This window comes from Cavia porcellus, unplaced genomic scaffold (genome assembly GCF_034190915.1).
Source record: "Cavia porcellus strain 051 isolate PalLab524CR breed Dunkin Hartley unplaced genomic scaffold, mCavPor4.1 scaffold_21, whole genome shotgun sequence".
Taxonomy (NCBI): Eukaryota; Metazoa; Chordata; class Mammalia; order Rodentia; family Caviidae; genus Cavia; species Cavia porcellus.
In genome coordinates this window covers 48,033,957-48,058,624 of record NW_026947504.1, presented here as the reverse complement: position 1 = coordinate 48,058,624, position 24,668 = coordinate 48,033,957, and the positions used below count along the sequence as shown (strand labels likewise).

Genomic DNA, 24,668 nt, shown 5'->3' with positions numbered 1-24,668 from the left:
AAAATGATTTTTTTCCCATGTTTCTTTAGCCTAAAATTTTTATTTCTATGGAATGTGATTATTTAAGTAAAATAATTAACATTAATGAACAAAACTTTACAAACCAACGTATTTTCTGGCTCTATCTGTGCTGGTAACCTCAATACATATTTTATTTACAAGATTGTATTATATCAAGCTTGCCTTTTTGTAAATCAAATAGTATAGTTTCATGAGATGGAAATGAGCTAATCTTTTTTCCAACTCGAAACCCAAATATAAGCAAATCCTATGTCTGCAGATTTTTACTCTTATCCACTTTCAGGCTTTTGATTTAAAGTTCTTATATTAAAGCTTCTTATGCCCTTGCTGGTTGCAATGCTGGCACCCTCTCATTTACACTGAGCCTTCTTGATTACTAATCTATCTTTCGTTAGCAAGGTGAATGCTTGCTCCTTTTTATCCATCGGATTATTTTGAGCTTTTTCCTCCAGTGAGGACTTTGATATTCCAGCCTTAATCTACTGACCAAGGGCACTACATACCATTTAGGTGCATGCTGGGGCTTCAGGTGCCATGTATGGGAGCCTTGGCTTGGTGGAAAAGCCAGCCAGGCCCCTGGGCCCCTGGGGACATGATAAATACCTTGTCTTGACCTCCCAAAGCTCCACGAGGCAAGGAGCCAACTCTGGCTGCTCAGTGTCTGGCACGAGCCTGAGACACTGAGTTTTCAATAAATAGATGGGTGAATGGACATTTCTACAGCACCAACCTATGCAATAAGATCCATGGAATCAGAAATGAGCAGTAAAAAGCAACATGGCTGTGATATCCAGAACTTTCAGAGAAAAGATAAAAATCAGCAATATGCTACACTGATAGGCTTCATTGTTTCTAAAGAGTTTCCATGTCCTACAAGACCCAGAACAACAATACCATTATAAGGACAGTGGAAGCCTCACCAGGTTTTGATGAGAATTAAAGAGATCACATATATGAAATCCCCAGCATGATGCATGACATTTAAATAACCAGTATGTGACCTTTCAGGTCAGAAGTCAGGGTTCATGTTTGCTGCCTACCACACTTCCTGCCATCCTGAAGTGTTTCTTTATGATGTCCTCGGGCTCAGATGGGAAGATCTGAGCACCCAACGCAGATGAGTGGCACCCTCATCTCCACCTTACAGGGACAATGAAAGGGGGTACTGCACCCCCTTGACTAGAGTGAGTGGTGTTAAATAACTTGAAAGCAGAGTGTGGGAGTCACATCGGGTTGTGGGCTAAATGCCCTGTACTAACTGACAGGTGCTAGCTAGCTCCTCACACTTCTCATATTAAAAGGAGAGACCACTGGGACTTGCATCTACAGCAGGAGCCCTTTATAACCCAACCACAGTGACAGTAAGTACTTGAGCTTCTTTTCCAGAGAAGGAACTTATCACCAGGCTGCCACTGGTGGCTATGCCACTATCGAATGAGAACACTTGTGTCCCCTGTGGATGGGGGAATCAACCCCAATCCATCATTTTAAAATATGGTCCAGAAGTTTGGTTCAGTCTGACCTTTTGCTGGACATGGAGAAAGACTGAAATCATCTCATTTCTCAAAGCTCTTCTTCCTAGCCTTTTACTTAGTGCCTTAAATCACAACCTGTGTGGGATGGCACCGTCTCCACCTACATCCTGGCATGGATGACCTGGGCTAGGTGCTTAAACTCAATGGTTTAGATTTCTTGACTGTAAACTGAAAAATAAACCTACTTCACAGAAGGACCAAATAAGGTACATTGCTAAACATTCCCTACACAGCAGAAGGCTACAGAGGTAATGAGATACAGGATGCCCACCACACTCACCTAATTGGTACTTTCATTACTCCCTCTAATCTGGATTTATGGGCACCCCATTGGTCCTTCCACAGTCCAAATAAGCCACAGGGCTCTACTGGTGGCTTCCTGGAGGTGTCACATTTATGTCCGGTGTCCCACCATCACCTTCACCATGTTGTGCAGCTGATGTCACCCAGTTTCCTTCACTCAGTTCCACCTGAGTGCTCAGCCCGATGCTGTCCTCTCACTGGTCTGTCCACCTGCAGCACTCACCTTACTCCGTCCCCTCCTGGACTGACCTCCATTTCCTCCACATGCGTAGCCTACCCTGAGGGCTGCTCCAGGTGCTGGACCCAGCAGCAAGTCCCTAATCTAGTGGAGAGAAAAGAAGGTAATCAGGAAACAGTGTAAATCTATCACCTGCCAAGTGCTGGTGGGGGTTCAAAATGAGCAGAGCAGGCGACTATGATGTACGACTGGTTGGGAAGGTCTCTCTGGTGCAGGATCATTTGAACAGAATCACGAAGGAGATATAGAAAGAGTCTCACAGCAAATCTGGGAAAAAGTGTTCCAGGGAGAAGGGCAGAAGAGTATTTAAATAGCCCTTTCAGAGAGAGCTTTCGCCAACACACTCCAGTTTTAAGTCTGTTCTCTTTTTGTTTTTCAGGATACTATTCTTTTCCTTCATGGTGAATTCTCCCTTTCTTTCTTTCTCGCTCTCTCTCTAACACACACACACACACACACACACGTGTGCACGCATACACACACACATACTGACTTAATTAGCATCCCTTCACAGGGCAAAGATCTTATCTGTAGCTATTTTACCTCATTTGTGTGACCTAAATTCACCCGCTTGTTTGGAAAAGTTACTGAATGAACTAATAACTTAAAAATGATTACTGATGATGACACCAGGCAGTGTGACACCCACAGTGTTCCTGGCCCAGCTGAGAATTTTCTTTTAGGAATCAGTGCCTGAGGATAAAAGCAGCTCCCTTCTGCCAGCTAATAAACATCAGCAGAGTGTAACAAGTCCACTTCTGCTTTGGGCACAAGAAGTTTCAGGAGGAGTGAGGCCTATTTAGATTTGGAGTTGACCCATTGGCTTGTGTTTTTTCCAGCTAATCAGATTGTTTTTCTGTTCTGCTTTTGTTGACTTGAGTTTTTCTTCTGTGTAGCATATTGGAAATGAAATCAGAAAGGTAACACGTGGGAGGAAGAACAGGGAAGGGGACAGAAAAGAAACCATAGCTTTCCACTCTTCTCTGTCTCCTTTGTCCCCCAGAGTGACAGCTGCTTTGTGGGTTGAGAGAGGGAACAAGCCAGCTCCATACTTCACCTGTAATGACAATTGTCCAGGACTAGTGTTTGGTGTGTTTCAGGACCACAGGAAGTAGTTCACAGACATAATGTCATGCATTCACAACAGTACACAGGTAGTCAGCGGTAGGCGGATCTTACAGAGGCAACTTGGACTCAGACAGGTTAAAACATCTTGCCCGGAAGGTAGGAGTAGAAAAGACTGCGTTAGGATGGCTAGGACAGGGCAGCCAGAAAAAAATCCAGTTTGTCCAGACCTCCCCCCTCTCCCCTTCCCACCAACATGCCCCCACCTCACTAAGAGAAAATACCTCCACACTGATCATTAACTCATGGAGGTACAAGGGGGTGCTTTACGTCACTCCCCCCTGTAATGTCCATGCACCCAATCCTCTTCACCTTATTTTTAAAGGCATATAAAACAAAACAATGCATGACACTATTGTGAGCTGGAAAGTTGGGTGCTAAGAAGCCACTCAGTCCGCGCTGAGAAGTGCTAATGGATTCAGCGTTGGCAGTTCTGAGGAAACCATAAGCAAACCCCCAGGTGTTCAAACTGATCCCCAAAAGGAAACATCCCCCCTTCTTTTCCCTGTGTTATTTCTCCAAAAACAGAGCTTTGAAAACCTTGGGCACTCCCTGAGACTCCAGATTCTCTCTGGTGCGGTGCGCCCAGGCGAGAGAGTTGGCTTTCCTGCTCCGGGGAGCATGTGCACGAGTGCGCGCGCGCGCGCACCCCCACACACACATACACACACACACACACACACACACACACACACACACAGACACACACACACACACACACACTGCACAGGCCACAAAACACAGACTGGCACAAGCGCTCGGCACATACACAGACAAGTGTTACTGTAAATACACGCCACACCCACATCACACCACAAACACATATTCATACATAGATAGGTCTCACCACTGTTACACACCACAAGGGAATTCTAAGAGCTCACATACACTCGTGCACACGAATGTATCCCGTGCACACGCGCACATCCTCAAGCACACGTTGTTACCCTTTAGGACAGTCGGCGCACGCACACTGAGATCGTCGCGCACACCGTGCACACCCGCGCGCACACGCTGGTACCGGCGAGCGGCAAGGGGCGGGGCGGGCGCGGCTGGAGGGCGCGGCGAGAGGCGGCTGCCGGCGCCCAGCGTTGCTGGAGCCCAGGCTGCGAGACGCTGCGAGGCGGCCCGGCCAGCTCAAGCCGGGCAGGGCTGCGCGGGGCTGGGCGCCTGGAGGGAGCGCGGCCGGGACGCGCGCCATGGACCCGAAGGCGGGCGGCGGCGAGGAGGAGGACTGCGTGGACTCGGGCGCCGAAACCGGAGGGTGAGCCGAGCGGGGCTGGGCCGGGTCGGGCCGGGCGGGGGGCGCTCTCCAGCCTGCGGGCGTCTCCACAGCTGCGGAGGACCCTGGGGACCCCTGCGGCGCAGCCCGGGCGGGGGAGCCCCTGCCTGACCGCGGGGAAGGGGAGAGACGGGGCCCGCTTGCTCCGGGCCAGCCCCGGGGGCGCAGCCGCGTGGTCTGGGGCTCCCGGTGCAGCGCGGGCCACGCTGGGAGCCAGGCGGAGGTTGGGGTAACCCCACCCGGGTCCCCCCTGCGCTCAGACGTCACGGGAGCGCCCGGCCGGTGCAGGCCCCTTCCCTTCCCCGCGGGGAGCTGAGGATGCCCCTGCACTTGTTCCCACCCCCGCGGGACTTTGCTGGGCCCCTCAGACCGCCCTGGAGGCCAGCCCTGGGGTCAGGAAAGCGGGGAGTCGGGAGGGACGCCTGGCACCAGAAAGTCACTTAGAACTTTCAAGCGTGGCTCTGCTCGCTAAGCTGCGTTATGGGGCTTTATTCTGGGCCACTGAGGCCGCCTTCTCGACTTCGCCAGAGCCGCAGAACTTTGCCTGTCCGCGCACCTGTTCCAGCTGGGACCTCCTCGGGCCCGGGGCGGCTGCGGATGGAGAGGGCGCTGCGGCCAGCCCCTGCCTGTTTCAAAAATGTCCTGTTCGCTTCAGCGGACTCAGACAATGTAGCTCAGATCTTTGGAGACTAATTAGCCCTCTGCAACAACAGTTTTTCTGAGTGGAACAAAAGATCTGTGTCTTTTTGGAAATGAGCGTTCTAGTAGATGCTTTCACCCAAACCCTATCTCTAAAGGATTTTCCTGTGCCGAGTCAGCACCACATTCAGGATGCGGGTGCTGCCTCGGGAGGAAAGGGTGTCTTTTCCTATCTGGAGTGACCCTGCAAGAGGGCAGGAGCTGGCCATGCTACAGAAAGACTCAGTCCTGGAAGAGGGAGGTTCAAGCTAATCTCAATTTGGCGACCTGTGCCGACAGGAAGAGTCCAGGCCCAGAATGTAGGCAGGGTTCTGACCTGACCCCCACAAACGCCCCATTTATGGCCCTTCCTGCCTCCAACCCTGCCCTTCCTGGCAACCTCCTCCACCACCCCTGGCCCAAATCTGAGTCTTTACATTTATCCTGAAATGGGATTTCTGTTTCCCAACTTTGGGTTTACGATGGGGTAGTTGAACTTTCTTAGCTGTTCTCACACTGTGCACGTGTGGCATTTATAGCCGTTATTTATTTGTGCTGGGGAGTGCTTGTGCATGCCAGGCAAAGACTCTATCATCAAACTACACCTCCGGCATTTATCAACTTTGCTAGAAGACTATTAGCTTTTTTTCCCTTCTGCCTCTGGTTAAGCTCCATCATGAACAAAAGAAACAAGCAAAATACTCATCTCCTTTATAGCTGAGTTAAAAGGTGTTCTCTACTCCATTTATTTTCAATTTTCAGAACTCACCTAGAATACATTTTTTGCAAGAATTTTTTCTTTGAGAAGGAAAGGAAGCCCTGACCCAGGGGGACATCCCCTCCGAAACCAAGAATCAGCATGACAGCTGCCAGGGCTCCTGGGAGGGCTCACTGAGCATGCTGACTCCCAAGCTTCTGTTCTCTGCCTCTGTCACTAAAATGTGTAACAGTACCAAATTGTTTAAAGAATTCTTATTCCATCACTAGCATCCTCAAACTAAAATAGAGGTAAAATGCATGAATTTAAATCAGATAGTTTCATTACATGTGCTTTCATCTTGTGTTTGTCCTTCATATGCTCCTTGAATTTTACTTTAGTTATCAAAGAAGCTTTTCATAGTTTCCGCATTTTTCTGGAGCTTGCGTTGCTCGGCTTCCCATTTCTAGCTTTTAGATGGCAACCTGTGGACACATAGAAAGCACTCAATACATGTGTGTTAGAATAATTATTTTTAAAACATAAATCTGGCCCTATCTTTCCTTTCCAAACTTTTATGGCTCTGTCACCCATCAAGTGCACGAGTTTGGCATGGCTAGAAGTATGAAGTGCCTCCTTTTCCCCTCTGGTTCTTTCTCTACCCAGGTCCCTCTTTTTACCTTGCACCTGGCCACATCCGGTGGTTTTGCTGCTGCCTTGCCTCTGTCAAGCTGCCCTCTCTGCCAGCTCTGCCCTTCCTACCTTCATGCCTATCCACTAGGAAAAACTTTATCCTCCTCTCAAGAACAAGCTCAAGTGACACATGCACTATGATAATGGTCCTTAATTTGGGGTCCATAAATTATGCCAAGTTATATGCAAAATAATGTACTTTGTGAATTTTTATCAGAAGAGAACTTTTATCTGATTCTCCAAGTAGTCCGAGACCCCATCCAAACCAAGTGTGGGCAGAGCATGAGATGGTTCATTTGCAGTACGGATCTTGAGGTCTTGAGAGACATCTCAGTGAAGATGGTGAGGCAGCAGTGGGCTGCAGCTTTGGGGCTCAGTGTGGAGGTCTGCATGACGACATCACCTTTGGGTGCTGTCCACCTAAACATGGCTTTTGAAGCCTGAGACAGATTGACTAAAGGTCATTTAGCATTTACTGTGTGCCACCAACTACCCTAAGCCTAGGTGTGTTCCACTGGCTCATTGACTCCTTCAGCAACTCAGAGTAGCAGGTGATCTTTAAAACTGGCCTTGAGAAACCACATTTAAATGTCAGGTGAAAGAGGCTGAGCTAGTAAAGGAGCCTGAGAAAGAGTCTGCGTGGAATGGGAGGATGAGCTATCCTGAAGTCAAGGAAAGTTTGAGATTTGGAAAAAGAAATCAGCTGGGCCTCTGAGAACTAAGATGAGGAATATGAAGTGTCCTTTTATTAGTGGACACAGTGAAGTGAATATTTGGCAATGGGTGGTGGAGGCAAAAGAGAGACTCAGAAGGACATAGAAGATGAGGCAGAGGTGACAGCAAGAGCCATCGATGTGGAACAGAGAAGGGCACAGAGAGGCAGAAGCCAGAAGGGAACACGTGGGAGGCAAGGAGTTCCTTAACAGGCAGACTAACTGGAAAGGGGAAGGATAAAGATGAAGTCCGCTTTCTGAAGAGGTGGAAGCAGATGGACTTCACCCCACGTGTGGGTGGATGCGCTTTGAGTAGGAAGAGGACATGGCTGCCTTACAACAGGAGCGAAGGAAGGGACACGGGGTTGTTAGTAGGTGTGACTGCGGCCCTGGCCCAGGAGAAGGGAGATTGAAAATGTCTGGGTGTGCTGGTGAGCACCAGTGGGAAGAACGATTGTATATTTACAGAGGCAGGAGTCAAATTGCCATTTATGTTCCTGCAGCACACCTCAACAACCTAGGGCCGGAGGGGCAGGCAGAGAGAGCTGGGCGTGGTTGGGCTCATCACAAACTGGTGGAGGAGGGATTGGTGATACATGAGTCAGAACAGAGCAGAGGATCAAGGGATTTTAGAGGAATACTTATTAAACTGACCGTTCTATTATCTATCCCATGCGGGTCCCACTGGAAGTGAGCAGACTATGCTGATTACTTTGAAAGTTTAGTCATAAGAACCAGCCTCTTAGGTTGGTGACTGATGGCAATACCACCATCATAGGGTTGTTGTGAGGATTAAAGGAGGGTGTGCATTCAAAGCCTTAGAACAGTACCTGGCATAAGTCAACCTCAGTCTGGTGCTGTTTCTCATCATACCATTATTATTGTTGTTACAAAGTACATTCCAAATGATACATTTTGACCCTCTAAGACCTTATATGCTCTTTACACTTATCATAGTGTATGTTCAGATGCTTTTAAAACCTTAGTAATTTAATCATTATTCAAGACACCCCATAGGCTGTAGGGCATGTATCAGTATATTATTATTTTAGAGGTGGGGAAATGGAGACCTAGCGGGCTCATGGCTCATTAGTGGCCTCAATAGAATCCTGGGTCTCCAGTGTGTTTCCCACATAATGACTTTGACTTGTAAGAAGGCTTTTAATCTCTAGTAATTTTCATTTTCTGTTCATTTTTGTTTGCTTGAAGTGCTGCCTTTGTTGTCTGGCCTACCTAATACATGCCAAGACTAACAGCAAACAACGTTGACAATTGATGTTGTTTTGAAGCTCCCATGTCCCCAGTCCTCTTGAATGCAGGCCTTGTGCTTCTGTGAGCTTTCCATTAGAAAAAAATTGGCAAGTCACCTGCTGATAGTACTAAACTAGCTTCAAAAACAGAACCTCTTAATAGAAAAACAGGTGGAGCCTTCTTAATCTGAATAAAAGCCAATGCTTTATAATGACAGTGTCTTCAATGATGTTTCCATGAATTGGTCTCTAAATTAATCTTTCACATATGATCGTACCTGATGGATTATTCTTCAGCCTGGAATTAATGAGTTTCTGCTTCTGTGTCAGTTGTCACTGAGCTTCTGACCCAGGCCAGGCTTATACTGTAGCCTGTATCTTTGGGTGATCTCCAACCTCACTATGGCTTCAGTAATTTAAAAAGTGTATAGGTTGAGGGTTTAAACAAGTGGATGAGAGAATACGTGCAATAAATTTAAAAGTGAAACGAGTTTTAAAATCAGAAAATCTTGCATAGAAGATAAGACTGTCTCTAACACTCTATGAACTTTGTGTGCAAGTGTAGCTAGTTAACGCGTGTTGCCATGGCATTTATTAACCCAGTGCACTGGAAGGTATCATGAAGTCTTGGGTACACCAAGCTGATGTTTTGCAGAAACATCAAGACCACTTTTACAGAAATGCCAAGATCAAATTCTTATGCTGTGGTTTTTCTGGAAAAGATAGTTTCAGAAGGTATTCATTTTATAAAACTAATGTATATATAAATTGACAAGTAGGCAACTAACAGTGCTAAGCTATCTTAAGTACAGAATGCCTTTATATATAACCCTAAACGTACCATTAAAATACAGTCAAGGAACAGCTCTAAAAGTTTTTTATTATTAACACAGATACTAAATAAATACAGTATTTGGAAATGTGTTTTTAGATATGTCCACTGTATGAGGATATACAATTCTTGTATTATTGTTCTCCTGTATATCAAATGTTCAAAAGTTTCGCATCCTAAAATTTATGGACTCACGTTTCCTGCTTCAGGCTTGACTGTCATATATGGAATGAGCCAGGTAAATTCTTATAATGGGAGACCAGTAAATAGAAATCTCAAGGCCAACCGCTATTCCTTCCTTCTCAAAGGAAATCAGGCTACAAAGACTCCCCCAGTGACCCGTGGCCATATATCTGATTGTTTTCTGAGATTATTTTAATTTATTCATGCACAAAATTTTCTCAAGTTTGATAGTTTTTCTTTCACTAGCAATATTTCCAGGAAATGATCTGTTGGGCTTATTTGGAATGTATTTTTAAGAGCTATGAAAAATCTTCACACCTAAATTCAGTGAGCATTCCCACTCACAGAGATTTTTCTAAGAGCAAGAAAATAAATGCAAAGCTATATTTGTAAATATCATTGCCTTGTGCTTTGTAAATGCAAACAATCAGGAACAATCGTAAGCTAGCAAAAGGGAAGTGGTTGAGTGAATTCTCCCTAAAATGCTATTAAGGAGCTGAGTGGTAGCATGCTGACGTGAAATAAAAAGAGCAGTGCAGAGCTGAATCTCCCTCATTATGGAAGCTGTGCACAAATTTCGTAAAGTTAGGACCAGAGTCAGGAAAGCGACGTGAGGTTTCGGGTGACTTCTTTCTGTTTGACTTCTGTTTCCACAGTGAACAGGGATGGAAATTGAGCTAGAGAGCTGGGCAGAGACTATCTGTCATGAAGAGAGGGGTTTGTGTTTCAAGTAGCAAGTTTGAATCTCATCCAAAGAGAGACATGATCAGATTTGTGCTTTGCAAAAATTGGCTGCTGTCTGGAGAAGGAATTGGAGCAAAGGACAGGGACTCCTGAAGGCTGACCGGTTAACAGACCTGACCCAGGCAGTGCCTCTTATTCCAAAAGATTTGGGGGAACTCATGGAGAGCCATTTGTTACGCTAGCACCTGTCCTAAAATACTACCACTGTACTTCAAGATTCCTGAACTGTGTTCCCGATGTAAATTTAATTCTACATACATATCCATCTGTATGCAGATCTTTAAAATGCCTACATATGTGAATCCCATCTGCTTCAGGAGTAGTTGGAAAATTCTAACTGAAAAGGCTGACACATTTTTTAATATAAGACAAATAGTAATATTATACATTTTTATTATAAATTGTATTTGAATACTCATACAGTCTTTTAAAAGTCTGGGCATTTGCAGATGATCATTTTGTAATGGAATTATTTTGCTGTTACATCTACTATCAAGCATACTTGCTGAGCATTCACTGCATTTTTATATAGTTATGTTTCTAAGTATTGTCCTAAAGCTTATTTATGGCCTTGGTTCCAGAAAATATTTAATGTGCCAGTACTGGGGCTGCAAATCCTGAGTTTTAAAATGGTTCTCATCTTGCTTTTGCTCCCCTTAAGTGTGTGTCACCATGTCCTGACCGGGCATCCTAGTTTCAAACTCAGTCCTTGCTACCTATCCTAAAGAGTCCAAGTCCTTAGGATTCCTCACCTCCTGGACTCCTTGCAAATAGTGTAACTTTCATTGTCCAATTAGTAAAATAAAGGTTGATTTAAATATATGCAAATGTAGTTTATAAAGTATAAAGAGATATGCAAATGTTAGTTGTTATTTTTTTCCAGTTTTAAAATTCAAGGATTCTTTGGCTACTAAAATATTTCATTTGAAACAGAGAAAACCATGTGCTGGGTTTTTTTTTTTTTCCATTTGGTTCCTGTACCACTAAATCATTTGGTCTGAGCCATGTACATTATTTTAACAAGTGCACTATGCTTCTTATGAGTTTTTTAAAGTTTGGTATATATTTTTTAATGTGATAAGAAGCTCAGTGGAATGAAAATTGGATGAATCAAGAAAAGCAACATGAAGAGCTGGGGATTTAGCTCAGTGGCACAAGCACCTACCTGGCAAGTGCAAGGTCCTGAGTTCAATTCCTAGCACACACACACAAAAAAAGCATGAGACTAAGCAAATAAAAGGAGTATATATCTATAAAGTCAAATATAATCAAGCAGTTTATTTGCATTAACTACATCCCCTCACTAGCAGGCAGACTAAATCTTTACATGCCCAAGTGATTAATTTCCTACTGAAAATTACTTTGAGACACCACCGGTAGGGAAGAAAATAAATAGCTTCTACACCCAATGTGTTGCCAGAGAAAGAAGTTTAGCAACCCTGCAAATAGGGCAGAAACTCATCAGAGATTAGCAAGGCTGGTCTTTGGCCAGAGGCCCATCTCCTAGCTCAGTGCCTCCACTGGTGTTTCAGCCTAAAATCCCATATACAGCCCACAACCTGTGCTCTGATATTCAGCCGATTTCTTTTTAATGATACTGAGATGTGTTAAAATAGGACTATGCCTCTGGGCTCCCTGCTGGCCATCCACACCTAAAATGTGTGTGCCCTGGTGGCCCGGGTTCTCTCTGTGCCCTCTGACAATGCTGACTCAGCAAAGAGACATTCTCTCGTGACTTGTATGAACATTTGAGGTATGCTCATTTGCAGTGGTTTTACCTTTTGGGAATCATAGATCTGTTAAAAACTTTGGGTCTTTTTTCCAGAAAAATAGACAAGCACTTGAAAATTTGCCAACAGACTTAGAATCCAGCAGACTCACATAGCCAATGTCAAAGTCCCCCAATACTAAAATGCCTTTAAAAGTTTTGCTTTAAAATTCAGGCATAACTTTTGTTTGCACTATGGTATAAATTTTTAATTGGTGACCCTTATTTTACTAGTTAAATGCTACTCACCACCGACTTTTAAACTTCTAGTTTGAATAAATCATTTGGATAAAGAAAAACGTTATACAATCTTGCTAATACTGAGGTTTTGTGTTTCAGGTCCGACTACAGCCACCTGTCATCCACCAGTAGTAAGTATCTTTTCAGCTTTGTTGTAATAGTCTCACTAGGGGCCAGTACCGTGGAGGCATCTATAGAGCACACACTTTAATAGTAAGCACACAGGAGTCACCAGAGAAATGCTTGCAGCGAACACAACACAAGAACCTCTAACTCGGGGCCTATTTTCCTGGAGAGTTTGATTGTACCTTGATTTCACTCCATTCCTGTAGAAATTCGACCTGAGGGATGTACACCAGGCTTCATCAGCTGCCTGTAGAAACTTTAGGAACACATTCTCCAAAGAACGCCATTACCATGCTATTTGAGTATCTCTCTAATTTCTGCTGATGGAAAGCTCAGAGCACAGCCACTGTTTCTATGATAACACCTCCAACACATCTTGGGGGAAAAAATTCTTCGCTTGTGTTTCTGCCTCTGCAGGCAAATATCATCCCTTCCCATTATAGAGGACACACCCGTCTCTGACAAAATCCTGCTAATGTGTTAACAACAACTCCAACATAAACTATTACCAGGCAATCTAGCTGTCATTTCTCCACTCAAATGTAGCTAGAAGGAATGTAGATCGTTTTTATCTGTCCGTTTTTCTGTATATGTAATTCCTGGCTAATAGGTGATCATTATATGTCATAAAAAGTGATTGGGAATGTGTTTACAAAGACACTTTGAACATAAACATGTACTTACATTTAATTTTAAAATGCAAGTATTAAAAATGACACCTTTTGTCTAGAAAGAATTTATCATGATTAAAATCACTACATCAAAGTCATTCAGACTGACTGACACTTATTTTCAAATAACCAAAGATAATTGTCTTATAGAAAGTGTTCTGATTTTTTAAATCAGTAAATACTGGATTGTTCTATCTTGATCTCACCATTCTGTTACTCTCAATTCTAAATGGTTCCCAAATGGAGAGACATTAAATTGGATTATTCTATTTATTGATGTACTGGCTTGGTTTTCCTTTGCAATAAGGGGCTGCAGGGAAATATCTGGAATTGTAATTTAGTGTCAAATTATATTTAGTTATTAGTAATAACTGTAGTGAGCAATTTGTGAGCATTTCAGCCAACCAGAGACCTAATGTTGCCGCTTAGTTATTAAGAACCATTAGTAATCATGAGAATAATGCTCCAGTTACTTGCACTTGTTCCCTGCAGCTCTTGCATTCCTCAAACCAGGGAGAGCTTCTTGAACTCTGAGTCTCTCTGTGCACCATGTTTATTCCTCTGTTTGGCCCAGAGGCTACATTTCTTTAAGAATGATTTTTCCAAAAGACTCGCCTGAAGCTTTGCTTAATTTGTAGCTCTCAAATCAGTCCTCTGGGTCACAACGAAACGCCTCTCTAGGAAACAAAATTGGTCATTTAGTTTGGGATATTTTCCTCTCCATTATTTTAATTGCAGTCTCTGAGTTGGAATTTCTCTTAGTGCAGTAGGGATCAATGCCCACCATTGCTCTTTCTTTGCACTTTAAATATGTGGTAGTTGTGTTCCTATCTCATTTTTTAGTGGTGCCTCTGGTGAAAGAGACACAGAGAGAGACAGGGACAGAGACAGAGAAGAGACAATGTGTGTGTTTCAGTTAGGAAATGTGTTTGACTATAAATAATAAAGAAAAATACTCATTAAACAAGAAAGATTTTGTTTTTCTCTATCATCTAAAAGAAAAATCCAGAGGAGGCTGTGTGTCTATGTCTGATATAGAAGCTCTAAAAGGATTATTAAAATATCAGTATCAGCTCAGCAAGGGCCTCAGGGTGGATGGCATTGCAGTGGCAGATGTGGAAGAGATTGCACTTGAGAGGATGCCACAAAGGGAGAGACCAGGCCTGCTGTTTAGTAATACTGTACTGCTTGGAGAGCAAAGTGGGATCCCATGAGACTGTAGCAGTCCCTTCTGTGCACAGCATCCTCAGAGACCCAGCTGCTTCTTAATCTCCCCCTCTCTTACAGGTCCCACTACCTCCCACGTCACCACACTGGGGACTGACTTCAATTCCTGATACCAAACCAAAAAAAAAAATCCTGGGGTGGAGGGGAGAGAAAAAGAGGGACAGGGAGGAGGAGGAAGAAGGGAGGAGGGGAAGAGGGACTGGGCACCTTCTCTGGTTTCCTCTGGTTAATCCTGAAGTGAGGCCTGATCACAATCGATCTGCATTCTCTGTGCTGTGAACTGTCTAGAAGTAAGTGATGGTGAACAGTCTGGGGTAACAGGCAGTGGCTGCTTTTTATTCCACTGCCTTCCGAGAAATGCCCATGTCCGGGGCAGGAGAGGGCACATGGATGGTTGGGCACCATCTTCTTTTCTTCAACTTTATGGATCCTCGACTCTACATCCACTGACTGGATCCTCTATCACCATCCAGCACGGGGCGCATGGCATGGCTGGGAGCTCCTGCAATGGATGACTTTGTTTGAGTGAAATTTTTCCAGTTGCCATTAGCTTTTTTTAGATTTCCAGGAAAGATGGACTTTTCCTTTATGATTTCTGAAGAGGTCAAATTCCTGTGTTCTCCCGGAATTCTCAGTGTCATGATTCTTCCTAAGAAAAATGAATTTAATTCACGCGCTCAGAATTTTGGGTTGTTTATCCAGAAATCTGATGAGAATAACATCAAGCTATGATGTACGTTTTGCACTCTTAAGTGATGTGAATAAAAGGAGAAATTTTTATAAACAGGATAAAAGAAAAACAATAATTATGCCAGGAAAAAATACCAAGTGTGCCATGTAATACTAGTGAAATTCCCATCATGTGTAAGTGAATGTGTCCATTCAAATTAAGATTTTGGTCATACTCATAAAAGATGCTAGGAACTTAAAGATTATATGTCTAAGAACATATGACAAATCTTAAGGGTACCTAGCCTTTGAAAATGCCAATAGAAAGTAGTCAAAGAATTACTTGTCTGTTTTGGGCTCTTTGGCACAATGTTCCTAATTTTGGCCCGAAATTGTTCCACTGCAAAACTCAGGACAGTCATTAACTTTTCCCCCATCAGACTGCCAGTGACTGCAAGAATGCTCTGCAGCTTTGTATTCTTTCATGCTTCTCAAAGCACAGATGCTCAAAGATCAGTCAAAGTGATACACGGAGTGTCTCCTAGGGGCTGGGCAATGCTCCCAAGGAATCCTGTGTTTGTGGAAAAGAGAGAACACCAGCCCTCAACCTTGTGCGCTGCTGATTTGAGCCCAGGAGCACATCACAACCTGGGACAAAAAAAAAAAGTGAATTATGGTTGACAGAAGTCCCTAAATTTGTTCACTTTACCAGGTCTTCAGATTCTGTCCTCTGTTTTCCTTAGCTTTATGCTCCATTCTCCCAGTGACTCAGATGACCTATTCGTTCCATGCTCATGTCCTCCTGCTAGCCCAGCGCTTCCAAAGGCCATTTAATACTCCCTCCTTCAGCTGCCATTTCTATGAACTGCCCTGAAGTCAGCCCCAGATTGCCCCAGCTGATGCTCTGGGACTCTGGATACATTTTGGTTTCCAAAAAAGGGTCATGTAGATCATGGGCGTTTTGCAGACTGGAAAGTCCAGGCGTGTTGATTGCAAGGCATTGCCACTGTAGCTGCCCCACAGCCACCATGTGGATTTGTCATGCATGCTTCACTGCTCTGCCTGGGAAGACGTGTCACACCCTGTGTATTGCCCCACCTAAATGTTGTTGTGTCTCTAGTTTCTTAGTAGTTTCAATTTTATGAAGCCTTATATATTTTGATTTGGGCATTGAACACATTTGTGGAGCCTTTCAGCATTTTGGAAAGATAAACTTACTGTGGTTTAATGACTAAGATAATACAGGAGCTTGAAAATCAGCAATGAGCAGACATGATTGTGCACTGTAGAACTCATCACTGAGCGGAAATATTTGAATACATGTTATGTGCATTTTCGAGTCCGAGAGCCAAATACAGATGTGGTATAATGAAGTGTTTATTTTTCTCCCATTTTTATTAGAGATGTTATCTTAGTCACAGATCTTTTGCAATTTAAAGCCAGTTTTGATCATGTCCCCTAAAAGGAAGATTGATATTATGGAAGAATTGATAGTAGCTAAATTAATGTCAATACATTTATAAATGTTATACTCTTCATTTTGTTTTCCATGTACAATATTTTCCCCGTTTGGTTCAGAACAAATAATCTTTCAGAGTCTCGTTCCAGAAGCTCCAGGCAGAGATCAAGTATATTCATTAATCCTCATGAAGGACAATTTTAACTATTGAGGTTGCTTTATGTTGTAATTAACATGGAATTGGCATTTTGCACATGTTTGCAAATAGACTGAAAAATTCACCTGTTCCATCCCCAGTTTCACACTCTACTTCAGTAAGTGCATCCAAGGAACAGCCATGGGTATTCACCCGCATTCTCTAAATTAGAATATGGAGTTTTAGAGAAAATTATGAAATGTATCTCAATTGACTTCTATCATGTTTTCATTAATTTTCTAACAAAATCTTTGATATTTAGTTTTCTTATTGATGAGACAAAATACCTGAGACCCAAAGTTAAAGGAGGAAAGGTTTATTTCAGCTCAAAGTTTGTAGAGGTTTTAGTCTGTAGTCAGCTGTCTCCAAGGCAGGACAGCATGGCAGAGGGGCACTGCAGAGAAGAAACAGTCTGTGGCATGGCAGGCAGAAGCAGTAAACGACAAGCCTGCCTTCTTTGTGTTCCTTTAAATTCTATCCAGGCTACAAGCCTATTGACTGGGGCCAACCAAAGCTAGGGTGGAGCTCTCATTATCCACACCCTTAATGCAAGTACCACACCCTGAATCCACATTCACACACCCTAAATCCTGGCCCCTCCAAAACTCCTCTGCTCTGACTGCATGAGCCTTTGGGGGATATCTAGATATAAACCGTAACACAAGTAGATGTAAAAACTCACCTGCTATTGCCCCAGTTTCACACTCCACTTCAGTGAATCCATCAAGGGAAGAGTCACAGGTACTCAACTGTATTGTCTAAAGCAGAACATAAGTTTTAGAGAAGATTATGGAATATGAGCATCTTAGTCCATGTCCATCTTGATTTCATTAGTTTCCTGCTTCCTCAGTATCCAAAGGGCTTACTAGCAATATTAATGGTGTTGTTTGATGTAGTATTTTAACTCAGACACTGACATGAAACAAATCCAAATTCTGCGGAAATAGTATACTTACTTTCAAATGGAGGAAAATCCATCCTGAGTTTTGAATTTCTACTCTGCTTTTGCACAGAATTGAATGTGCACTACCAGCAAGTGAACCCCAAATAAGAGCCATTTCCATTTTCATTACATTTAAGACCACCTTCTGGCAGTCGAGTTCATGTATAGAACTGTTTTCAGAGGAGCCTCTGAGAGAGCTACTCTCTGATAGTGTGACTCTGCTGGCCCGGCCAGGATTGTCTGTGAGTAGTTGGATGTTGGACAGTGATGTCATTGACAACATGCTCTATATTGGTTTGCAGCCATGGCCACAGAGACCAGAGAGAAACCATTAAAATGCTGTGCACAGCAGGCCAATCTGATTTCTTTGCCCAGTCTGTCATCCTTAGTGGCTCTGACCTCTGAGGGAACTATAGGATTAAAGCCTCGGGAGTTTCTCTAGTGTTCTCTGGCATGGGCAGCTACAGTAAGTACAGTTGCTGTCCATGTGGCTGAGTGGGAGAGTACTATGCATGAGGGCTTTTTCTTCCTCCCCAGAAGATAATAGTTTCACTCTGTCTTGTTCTAAATGAAGAAAGAAGAACATGCTGGGGGAAGCTGCTCCCACAACCTCATACACTGAAGTTTTCTGTAGCAAGTATGGCTTTGGATTTTGGACGGGTGTCATGTTTTGGGGGCCTACCCTCAGAGCTGGAGCCATGAGCATATGATTTGTAGCAGACACTAATTAAAAAGCCACAGGCCTGGTTGTGTTTGCAGCAGGTCTGGGTCTTGCAGCTGTTCAATGAAGGCTTGGCCAAACCCTCAACCACAAAACAGCAGCATGTTGAAGGTGAGTGTATCCTGCTGCCCCCACATTTTGTGAGCTGCCCAGAAACTTGGTTCTTGACCTGGCAGAGTACATAAAATCACCAGATTTGCAGCTCTGAATGTGGTCCAGGGACATCACATCAGCACCAGAAATGCGGAACTCCAGGTCCCACCCTTGAGTCAAGTGCATTTAATATACTGAAAGTTTCAGGGACACTGAGCTAGCCTATCTCCTGACTAACCAAGATTGCTTTTAAATCATCCCTGAGAGATGCAGCTTATCCAAATTTCTCACACTTCAATTCCAATTTAATGGTATAATCCAAAGGCAATAGGGTCTGCATAATATCTGAATGAGAAAGTTTTCATTTCATAAATATTTGAATTATTTTATTAAAAATTTAAAAGAAGAGTTTGTATCCCCTTCTAAGATTGGTTTACTGTAAGCATGGAATATTTCCCTTATGCTTTGGGCTTTTTTTTTTTTTTTTTTGAGTAGCAAGTGATAACATTACTTGTAGCATCATGGGAGTAGCAAATAAAACCTCTGAGATAAATGACACAACCAAAGTAAAAGCAGCTTTGCTTTAAGACTGTTATTTGATGGTGTGGAGTCTATATATTTTCTCTGACTGAGACCCTAAAAAGGTAAACAGCATTACTGCTGGACAGTTGATAAGAAAAAAGCAATAAGCACAGATATGCATCAGCACATCAGAGGGTGAGGGCGGTACACCACACAATTCCTTCAGTGCCTTGCTGCACTGACATTTGTTCCCAAAAAAATACGGTTTCGTCCTTCTGGCTTCAAAGATAAGTTCTAATTGTATAACTTCAACTACACAGACGGTGTCGAGTTCTTCCCAGGATATAAAAGGAAAATGGAGACAGATTCTCTTGATTACATTTTCCCCAAGAGGCTAAAGTATTACCTCAGGAGCATCTGGCATGTCCCCAAGCGAGGGAACAGCAGTGAGTAGCGGCCACACACCAACCCCTGACACTGCCGACGCTTCCTCAATTTGAGAATAATACAGTCATTATAGGAAAGTCAGAAAATACAAATTATCAAAAAAAGATAAGAGAACGGAATCTTACTATCCAAAAGCAACCACTATACACAGTTTGGTGTCTCCCTTTATAGATTATTTTCCTGGTCAACTATATTTATATAAATATATGTGTCTGTGCATATATTGGCATTTTGGCAATTATATATATAAATTTAATTATACATAATTATGTATTTAATTATATGTAATTATATATTTAATTATACATATATATAATTGCCAAAATGCCAATATATGCACATGCACAGACACATATATGTATATGTTATAGTCTAATTTTCTCACTAATTATATTCAAGCATCTTTGTATGTCAGGAATTAATTTCCCAGTAGTTTTGAGTGTCCACTGTACTCCTGTATTACGTTTACTCATCAATGCCGTAGTGTAGTTTACAATCCTATAGGTTGTATTCAGTTTCTTACTATTATAATGCTGTTGCAAGGAACTAACCCTTGTATATATCCTTCCTTATGAGAATAAACAACTCCAGGTAGAATTGCTGCAGTAGAAAGTCTGAGCAGTTTGTAAAGCTTCTGATCCCTTTTGCCAGATTGTCCTCCAGAGTTGCCAGTTCACTCTTCCACTGGCATGGATGAGCATGCTAGGGTCTCGTGAAAATTGTGATTTAGTGTACAGAGACACATGCACAAGATATGTATAGTGAATAAAACTGCTCTTTGAGTAGGTTGCAACAGGGAGACTCTTACGTTATACAGAGTCTCAAGGTGAAGTCTTTTTTTCTCTCACTGAAGGCATGGGGTCGATTTCACCCTGTTCTGGCCATGGGCAGCAGTGATGGCCACAGCACAGCGCTGTGTCACCAGTGCACTGACCTCACGAGAGCAGGAGAGTGACAGCTTCTTTCTTTATTTAGTGTCCTCACTGCTGCCTGTAACATCTGGCAGGATAGCAGGTTGGCAGTTTTGGGGGAATGTTGTACAAAAAGTCAGGTCATAACCTCTGAGGGTTTCTATAATTCATAACTGACCAAGAAAGATCCTTCTTTCTTCCTTTGCTCATTCCTATGCATTTATTAAACTATTATTTTGTACAACGCAGTAGTTATGGAAGAGCAGAAATGTTCCATCTGTTCTCGCTCACCCTTTATTTTTATCTCGCCCTAACATCTTCTGACATTATTATTGGCTCATAAAAGCAGTGAGGCTGAACTGCTCAACCTGTGCTTGGAAGATGGGTTTTCCTTTTTTGTGACAAGAACAGTTGTAAGGCATCCTTGCTTTGTCAGTTATGGGGAGAACTGGGCTTTCTCCGTGATTCTACGGTTAATCTGCCGTTGCCTTGTCTTAGGATAGCGGGATAAAGGGCATGTGGTCACAGATCCAGTGGACTGAGGAGCTGACGGTCTTTCTACACGATGGCATGCTTAAGGGTCACTATCAGCTGGTGTCTCCAAAAGCTCAACCCATACAGTTGCGAGCCCTGCCCTTCAGTCTGTGTCCTCTGCTATAAGATGACAAAAATAGCTTCAGAAACTTGATTACTAGATTTATCTACTTACTTTCACTGACCTTGAATCCTTCCCTCTGTAGGTGAGGGCCACAAAGCAGTAGGAAAACTTTGAGAAAGGAAGACCTGCTTACTCTCTCTGCATTTCATTCTGTATTTTTTCCTTCTGTCTTTCATGTATGAACATCTTGCCTTCTCATTTAGATAACTCCCTGAAGACAGTGGCAGGCTGTTTCCTCATACTTTGCAATTCTCAGAGGCTTTAACAGGCTTGGGCACCTCAGGCCTGGGGGCAGTTGACTGTGTAGGTCAGAGCCCTGAAGTAGGAGTTGTCCATTCTGAATTAGACCTGCTGTTGCCCAAATGCCCGGCCTAGACAAGTTGCCCGACCTTCTCTGTAAACAAGGAGCTTGGATGAAATGCCTCACCTGTCTTTAATTTCTGTACATGTCCAGAAAGCTTGCTTTTCGAATGGGCCTTGAAGGACTTATTTTCTGAAGAGACATGGAAACGAAGACCAAGTGTGTGTTGCTATTCAACCTGATATAGCATTTGAATATACCACTGAGTTTTAGGGCAAAAAAGTCCCCAAGCTCCATTTCCTGTGTCAATAGTCAGATCATGAGCAAAGCCAATTCTGGATTTTATCAGTGGTGATGATTCTCTCAATAACTCTATCATAAAACTGAGAACACAGGAATTCCCCGGAAAACAAATCCATGACATTGGTTTTGGTTCATATTTTCCTCTTTTGTCTTTTTTATTGGAGTAAATGCATTTCATTTCTTAAAACAAGATGAATCTTTATTCTAGACCTGTTGCTTCCAAGGCCTATTGCGGCATTTCTAAATCTACAGAATCTTATTAAGATCTTGACTTTCTTTCTCAGGATGCTCTTGTTACCCATGAAAATGACAAGTACATAATTAAAACTATTGAGCAGAAGAAAAGATTCTCATAAGTTCCATGCTCATTAAGTTCTTTCAACCCCCCAATTTTTGTGTAAAGGGAGTGTAAGTGCACCATTAAGCATGGGACATTGGTGTGCCTTAGACTTGTATTACCTCTCATAAATGTTGATTTTTAGTCCTCAGGACTACAGCAATATGCTAGATATGTTTAAATGTTTGTAGCTGCATTTATGTCTCCTCAGAATAATTACATACCAACCTCCTGGTCTTTTCCCAGAATCTGTGTCAAGCTTTGTGCGAATTTAAAATGTCTTTGTCTTTACTCTCTAGTTGGTATCTGGCTTTTGCTCCCCCTCTTTTCCCTCAGCAGGGGATGTTTCAGAATGATGGCTCTGAATGAAGCTTAGATCTGCTTTTAAAGTGAAGTGGATGTCCCATCTCCAAGCAAGAAGAAACCCAGGGCAGCTGAAGTACCTGCCTTACTTTCTAGATTATTTCTTTCTTAATAGTGTCCTAGTTTCAGAGTGAGCTCAGGAATACAAATCATCAGACATGCAGGCCCCTGACATTGTTCTCTGGCAGATGAGGGAAATTGGAGGAACAGTGGATAACTGCAGTTAGAGCAAAAACATTCTTCTTGCAAAAGCTTGAAAGGGCCTTGGCATCAGAACGATTCCCTATTGTTCTCCTCTAGTGGAAATATAGGTTTCAGCTTAAGCATTTCAGCCTGTGTTCAATTCTTTAGTTACGAGGAAGTTCTGGGAATTGAGGCCAACAGAAAAGAGCTGTATTATCTGTGATACCACTTCACTGCCACTATGTACCATGATTCCTAACCCAGCATCTGATTTGGGCCTCATTTGGTATAGCTCTGGGACCAGCCTTGCCACTTTAATAGCCCGAAGTTGCAGGTCAGCTAATGGCCTTGTTGAAATTATAAAATCACCAAGAATTTTTAAAGGCTGAGATTTTATTTTAAATCATGGTGGGATAAGGGGATTGCTTACAAATTTTCTCATTAATTCAGAGGTTTAAAGAACTGGCTTTAAAAAACAGAAAACAATGCAAAGAAAGAAGGTTATTTAATTGTGCTGGGTGAATACACCTTTCCATGAAGGAACGCAGTAGCCCTTTCCCGAGGGCGTTTATTTCTGGCATTGTGGGATGACTATACTATACAACTTGAGAATGGGCAGTGGCCCTCTATGAATTTTTGTCCTCCTTGGAAGACTCGGGCGTCTTTTCCTGGCTTTCTTCTCATGTGATGTTGACTCTCAGGTTCAGTCTAGCTGAAGTCTAGGGACTGTATTTGGTATGAGTGTGACCCCCACCTCACCTGCGTTTTCTGCCTCTGAATCAAGTGGGTCTACTTGCTGACTTATATCCAAGCTCTAGAGCTATTGACTGCCACCAAAAGGGGCTTTAGAAATTCAGTTTCTTTACCCTCAGGCATGTTAGAGGGCCTCAAATCAAGCTCCAAAACCACCTGCCCTACACCAAACAGCAAAGGTGCCCGTGCTCTGATTCCCTTGGCCCTCTGGAAGTTCATGGGGCACAGGTGTTGGCAGTAATCTTGGCACCGGAAGGGTGCAGGCAATTTGTTCAGCTGATGGTAAATGCTTCTGGCTGCTGCTTTGGAGCCTCTCCTTGGGCCCACACTGTGCATGTGTTTGTGCTGTGAAGTGTCTACAAGGACCAAACTTCCTGGTATGTATGTATCGTCTCTGCCCCACCAGACTAGCTCTGTGAGAGCAGAGGCTGTTTTATTCACCACTGTGTCCTTTGCGCCTGACACATCATAGGTGCTGAATAAACACTCTTTAAATAGATGATTGCAACCGAATTGCAAAATGTCAGTGACAAACTGTGGCTAAAATGACAATGATAATAGTTGTTGCTCAAAAATTCTAGAAAGAGGTATCTGACCTTGTCATATCCTGAGACTAGTTCAGGCAGTCCTTCAAAATGAGACCCGTTGGGTCTCATTGAATTTCACCTTCTATTGAGCACTACTGGGAGGTCAGCACTTTGAGGACGTACCAGTGACCACTTTTGGTAAATGGCACAAGACTGGCAGAGGACAGTACTTGTAAGGCTGATGTTCCCATCAGCTCTGGCTGCAGAGAGTAGCAATAAAGGGCCTGCTCCAGGTAACACTGAGGTCACCAAGTAGCAAGCCAGCGACCTCAGTCTGTGAGCAGGTAGAAGGGCCTGGGTCCTCTGCCCTAGCCAGATGGACCCCAAATAGGCAAAAGGTGCCTACTTAAGGGAATGGTCAGGGCTGTCACAGCAGGGCCATCCATCCACGCTGACTGAAGGAGCTGAGTCATAGGTTCAGAGACCCAGCCAAGGGAACAGCCAGCAGGTTTAGTGTAAGAACAGTGGGTTTGGGAAATAACAGCGTACTCGTGGGAGACTGGGGGCTAAGACACTTCAGACAGCCCCTACTTTTCTAAAGCGTGAGCGAGTCAGTTAATATTTCTGCTGCAAAAAGGAGAATACCTCTAACATAGCACTGTTTTAATCATTAAATCAGATAATACACAGGACAGTGGCTGGCAGACAGAGAACACTTAGTAAACGCTTATTGCTAAATGTTTTTCTGTTAAATTTAGGTGGCAAAAAAAGGGATATACAGGAGATGCATAACATTAGGGGTCGGAGGTAGCGAATACCTGGACTGATTTTTTACTTTCTGCCTCATGGAGGTCTTCCCTTGTACATTGCTTCCCTTAAAGTTGTTTTTGTTTTATTTTATCTGTGAAACTCTAGCGGTGCATCACATGAGAGACTCTTCCTTTCCCTTTTTGGAA

General features: G+C 43.2%; 1 protein-coding gene and 1 long non-coding RNA gene across 4 annotated transcripts in view; one reads left to right on the top strand and one right to left on the bottom strand.

The window, feature by feature from the left end:
- Positions 1–3,870: 3,870 nt before the first annotated feature.
- The window catches only part of Fam124a (family with sequence similarity 124 member A), a 51,711-nt gene continuing 30,913 nt past the window's right edge, over positions 3,871–24,668 (top strand). Inside the window, exons 1-2 of one of the 3 annotated variants that reach the window (XM_063232694.1) lie at positions 3,871–4,486; positions 12,402–12,433. In XM_063232694.1, the coding sequence (XP_063088764.1) occupies positions 4,422–4,486; positions 12,402–12,433 (97 nt within the window). In that variant the 5' untranslated portion in view covers positions 3,871–4,421. Of the gene's footprint in view, positions 4,487–12,401; positions 12,434–19,779; positions 23,563–24,668 lie in introns of those variants that run through there. The other 2 variants (XM_003477446.5, XM_063232693.1) reach the window with 2 other exon arrangements.
- The window catches only part of LOC134471985 (uncharacterized), a 125,146-nt gene continuing 106,367 nt past the window's right edge, over positions 5,890–24,668 (bottom strand). The window contains exon 8 of the long non-coding RNA XR_010041794.1: positions 5,890–17,408. This is a non-coding gene — a long non-coding RNA (uncharacterized LOC134471985). The remainder of the gene's footprint in view (positions 17,409–24,668) is intronic.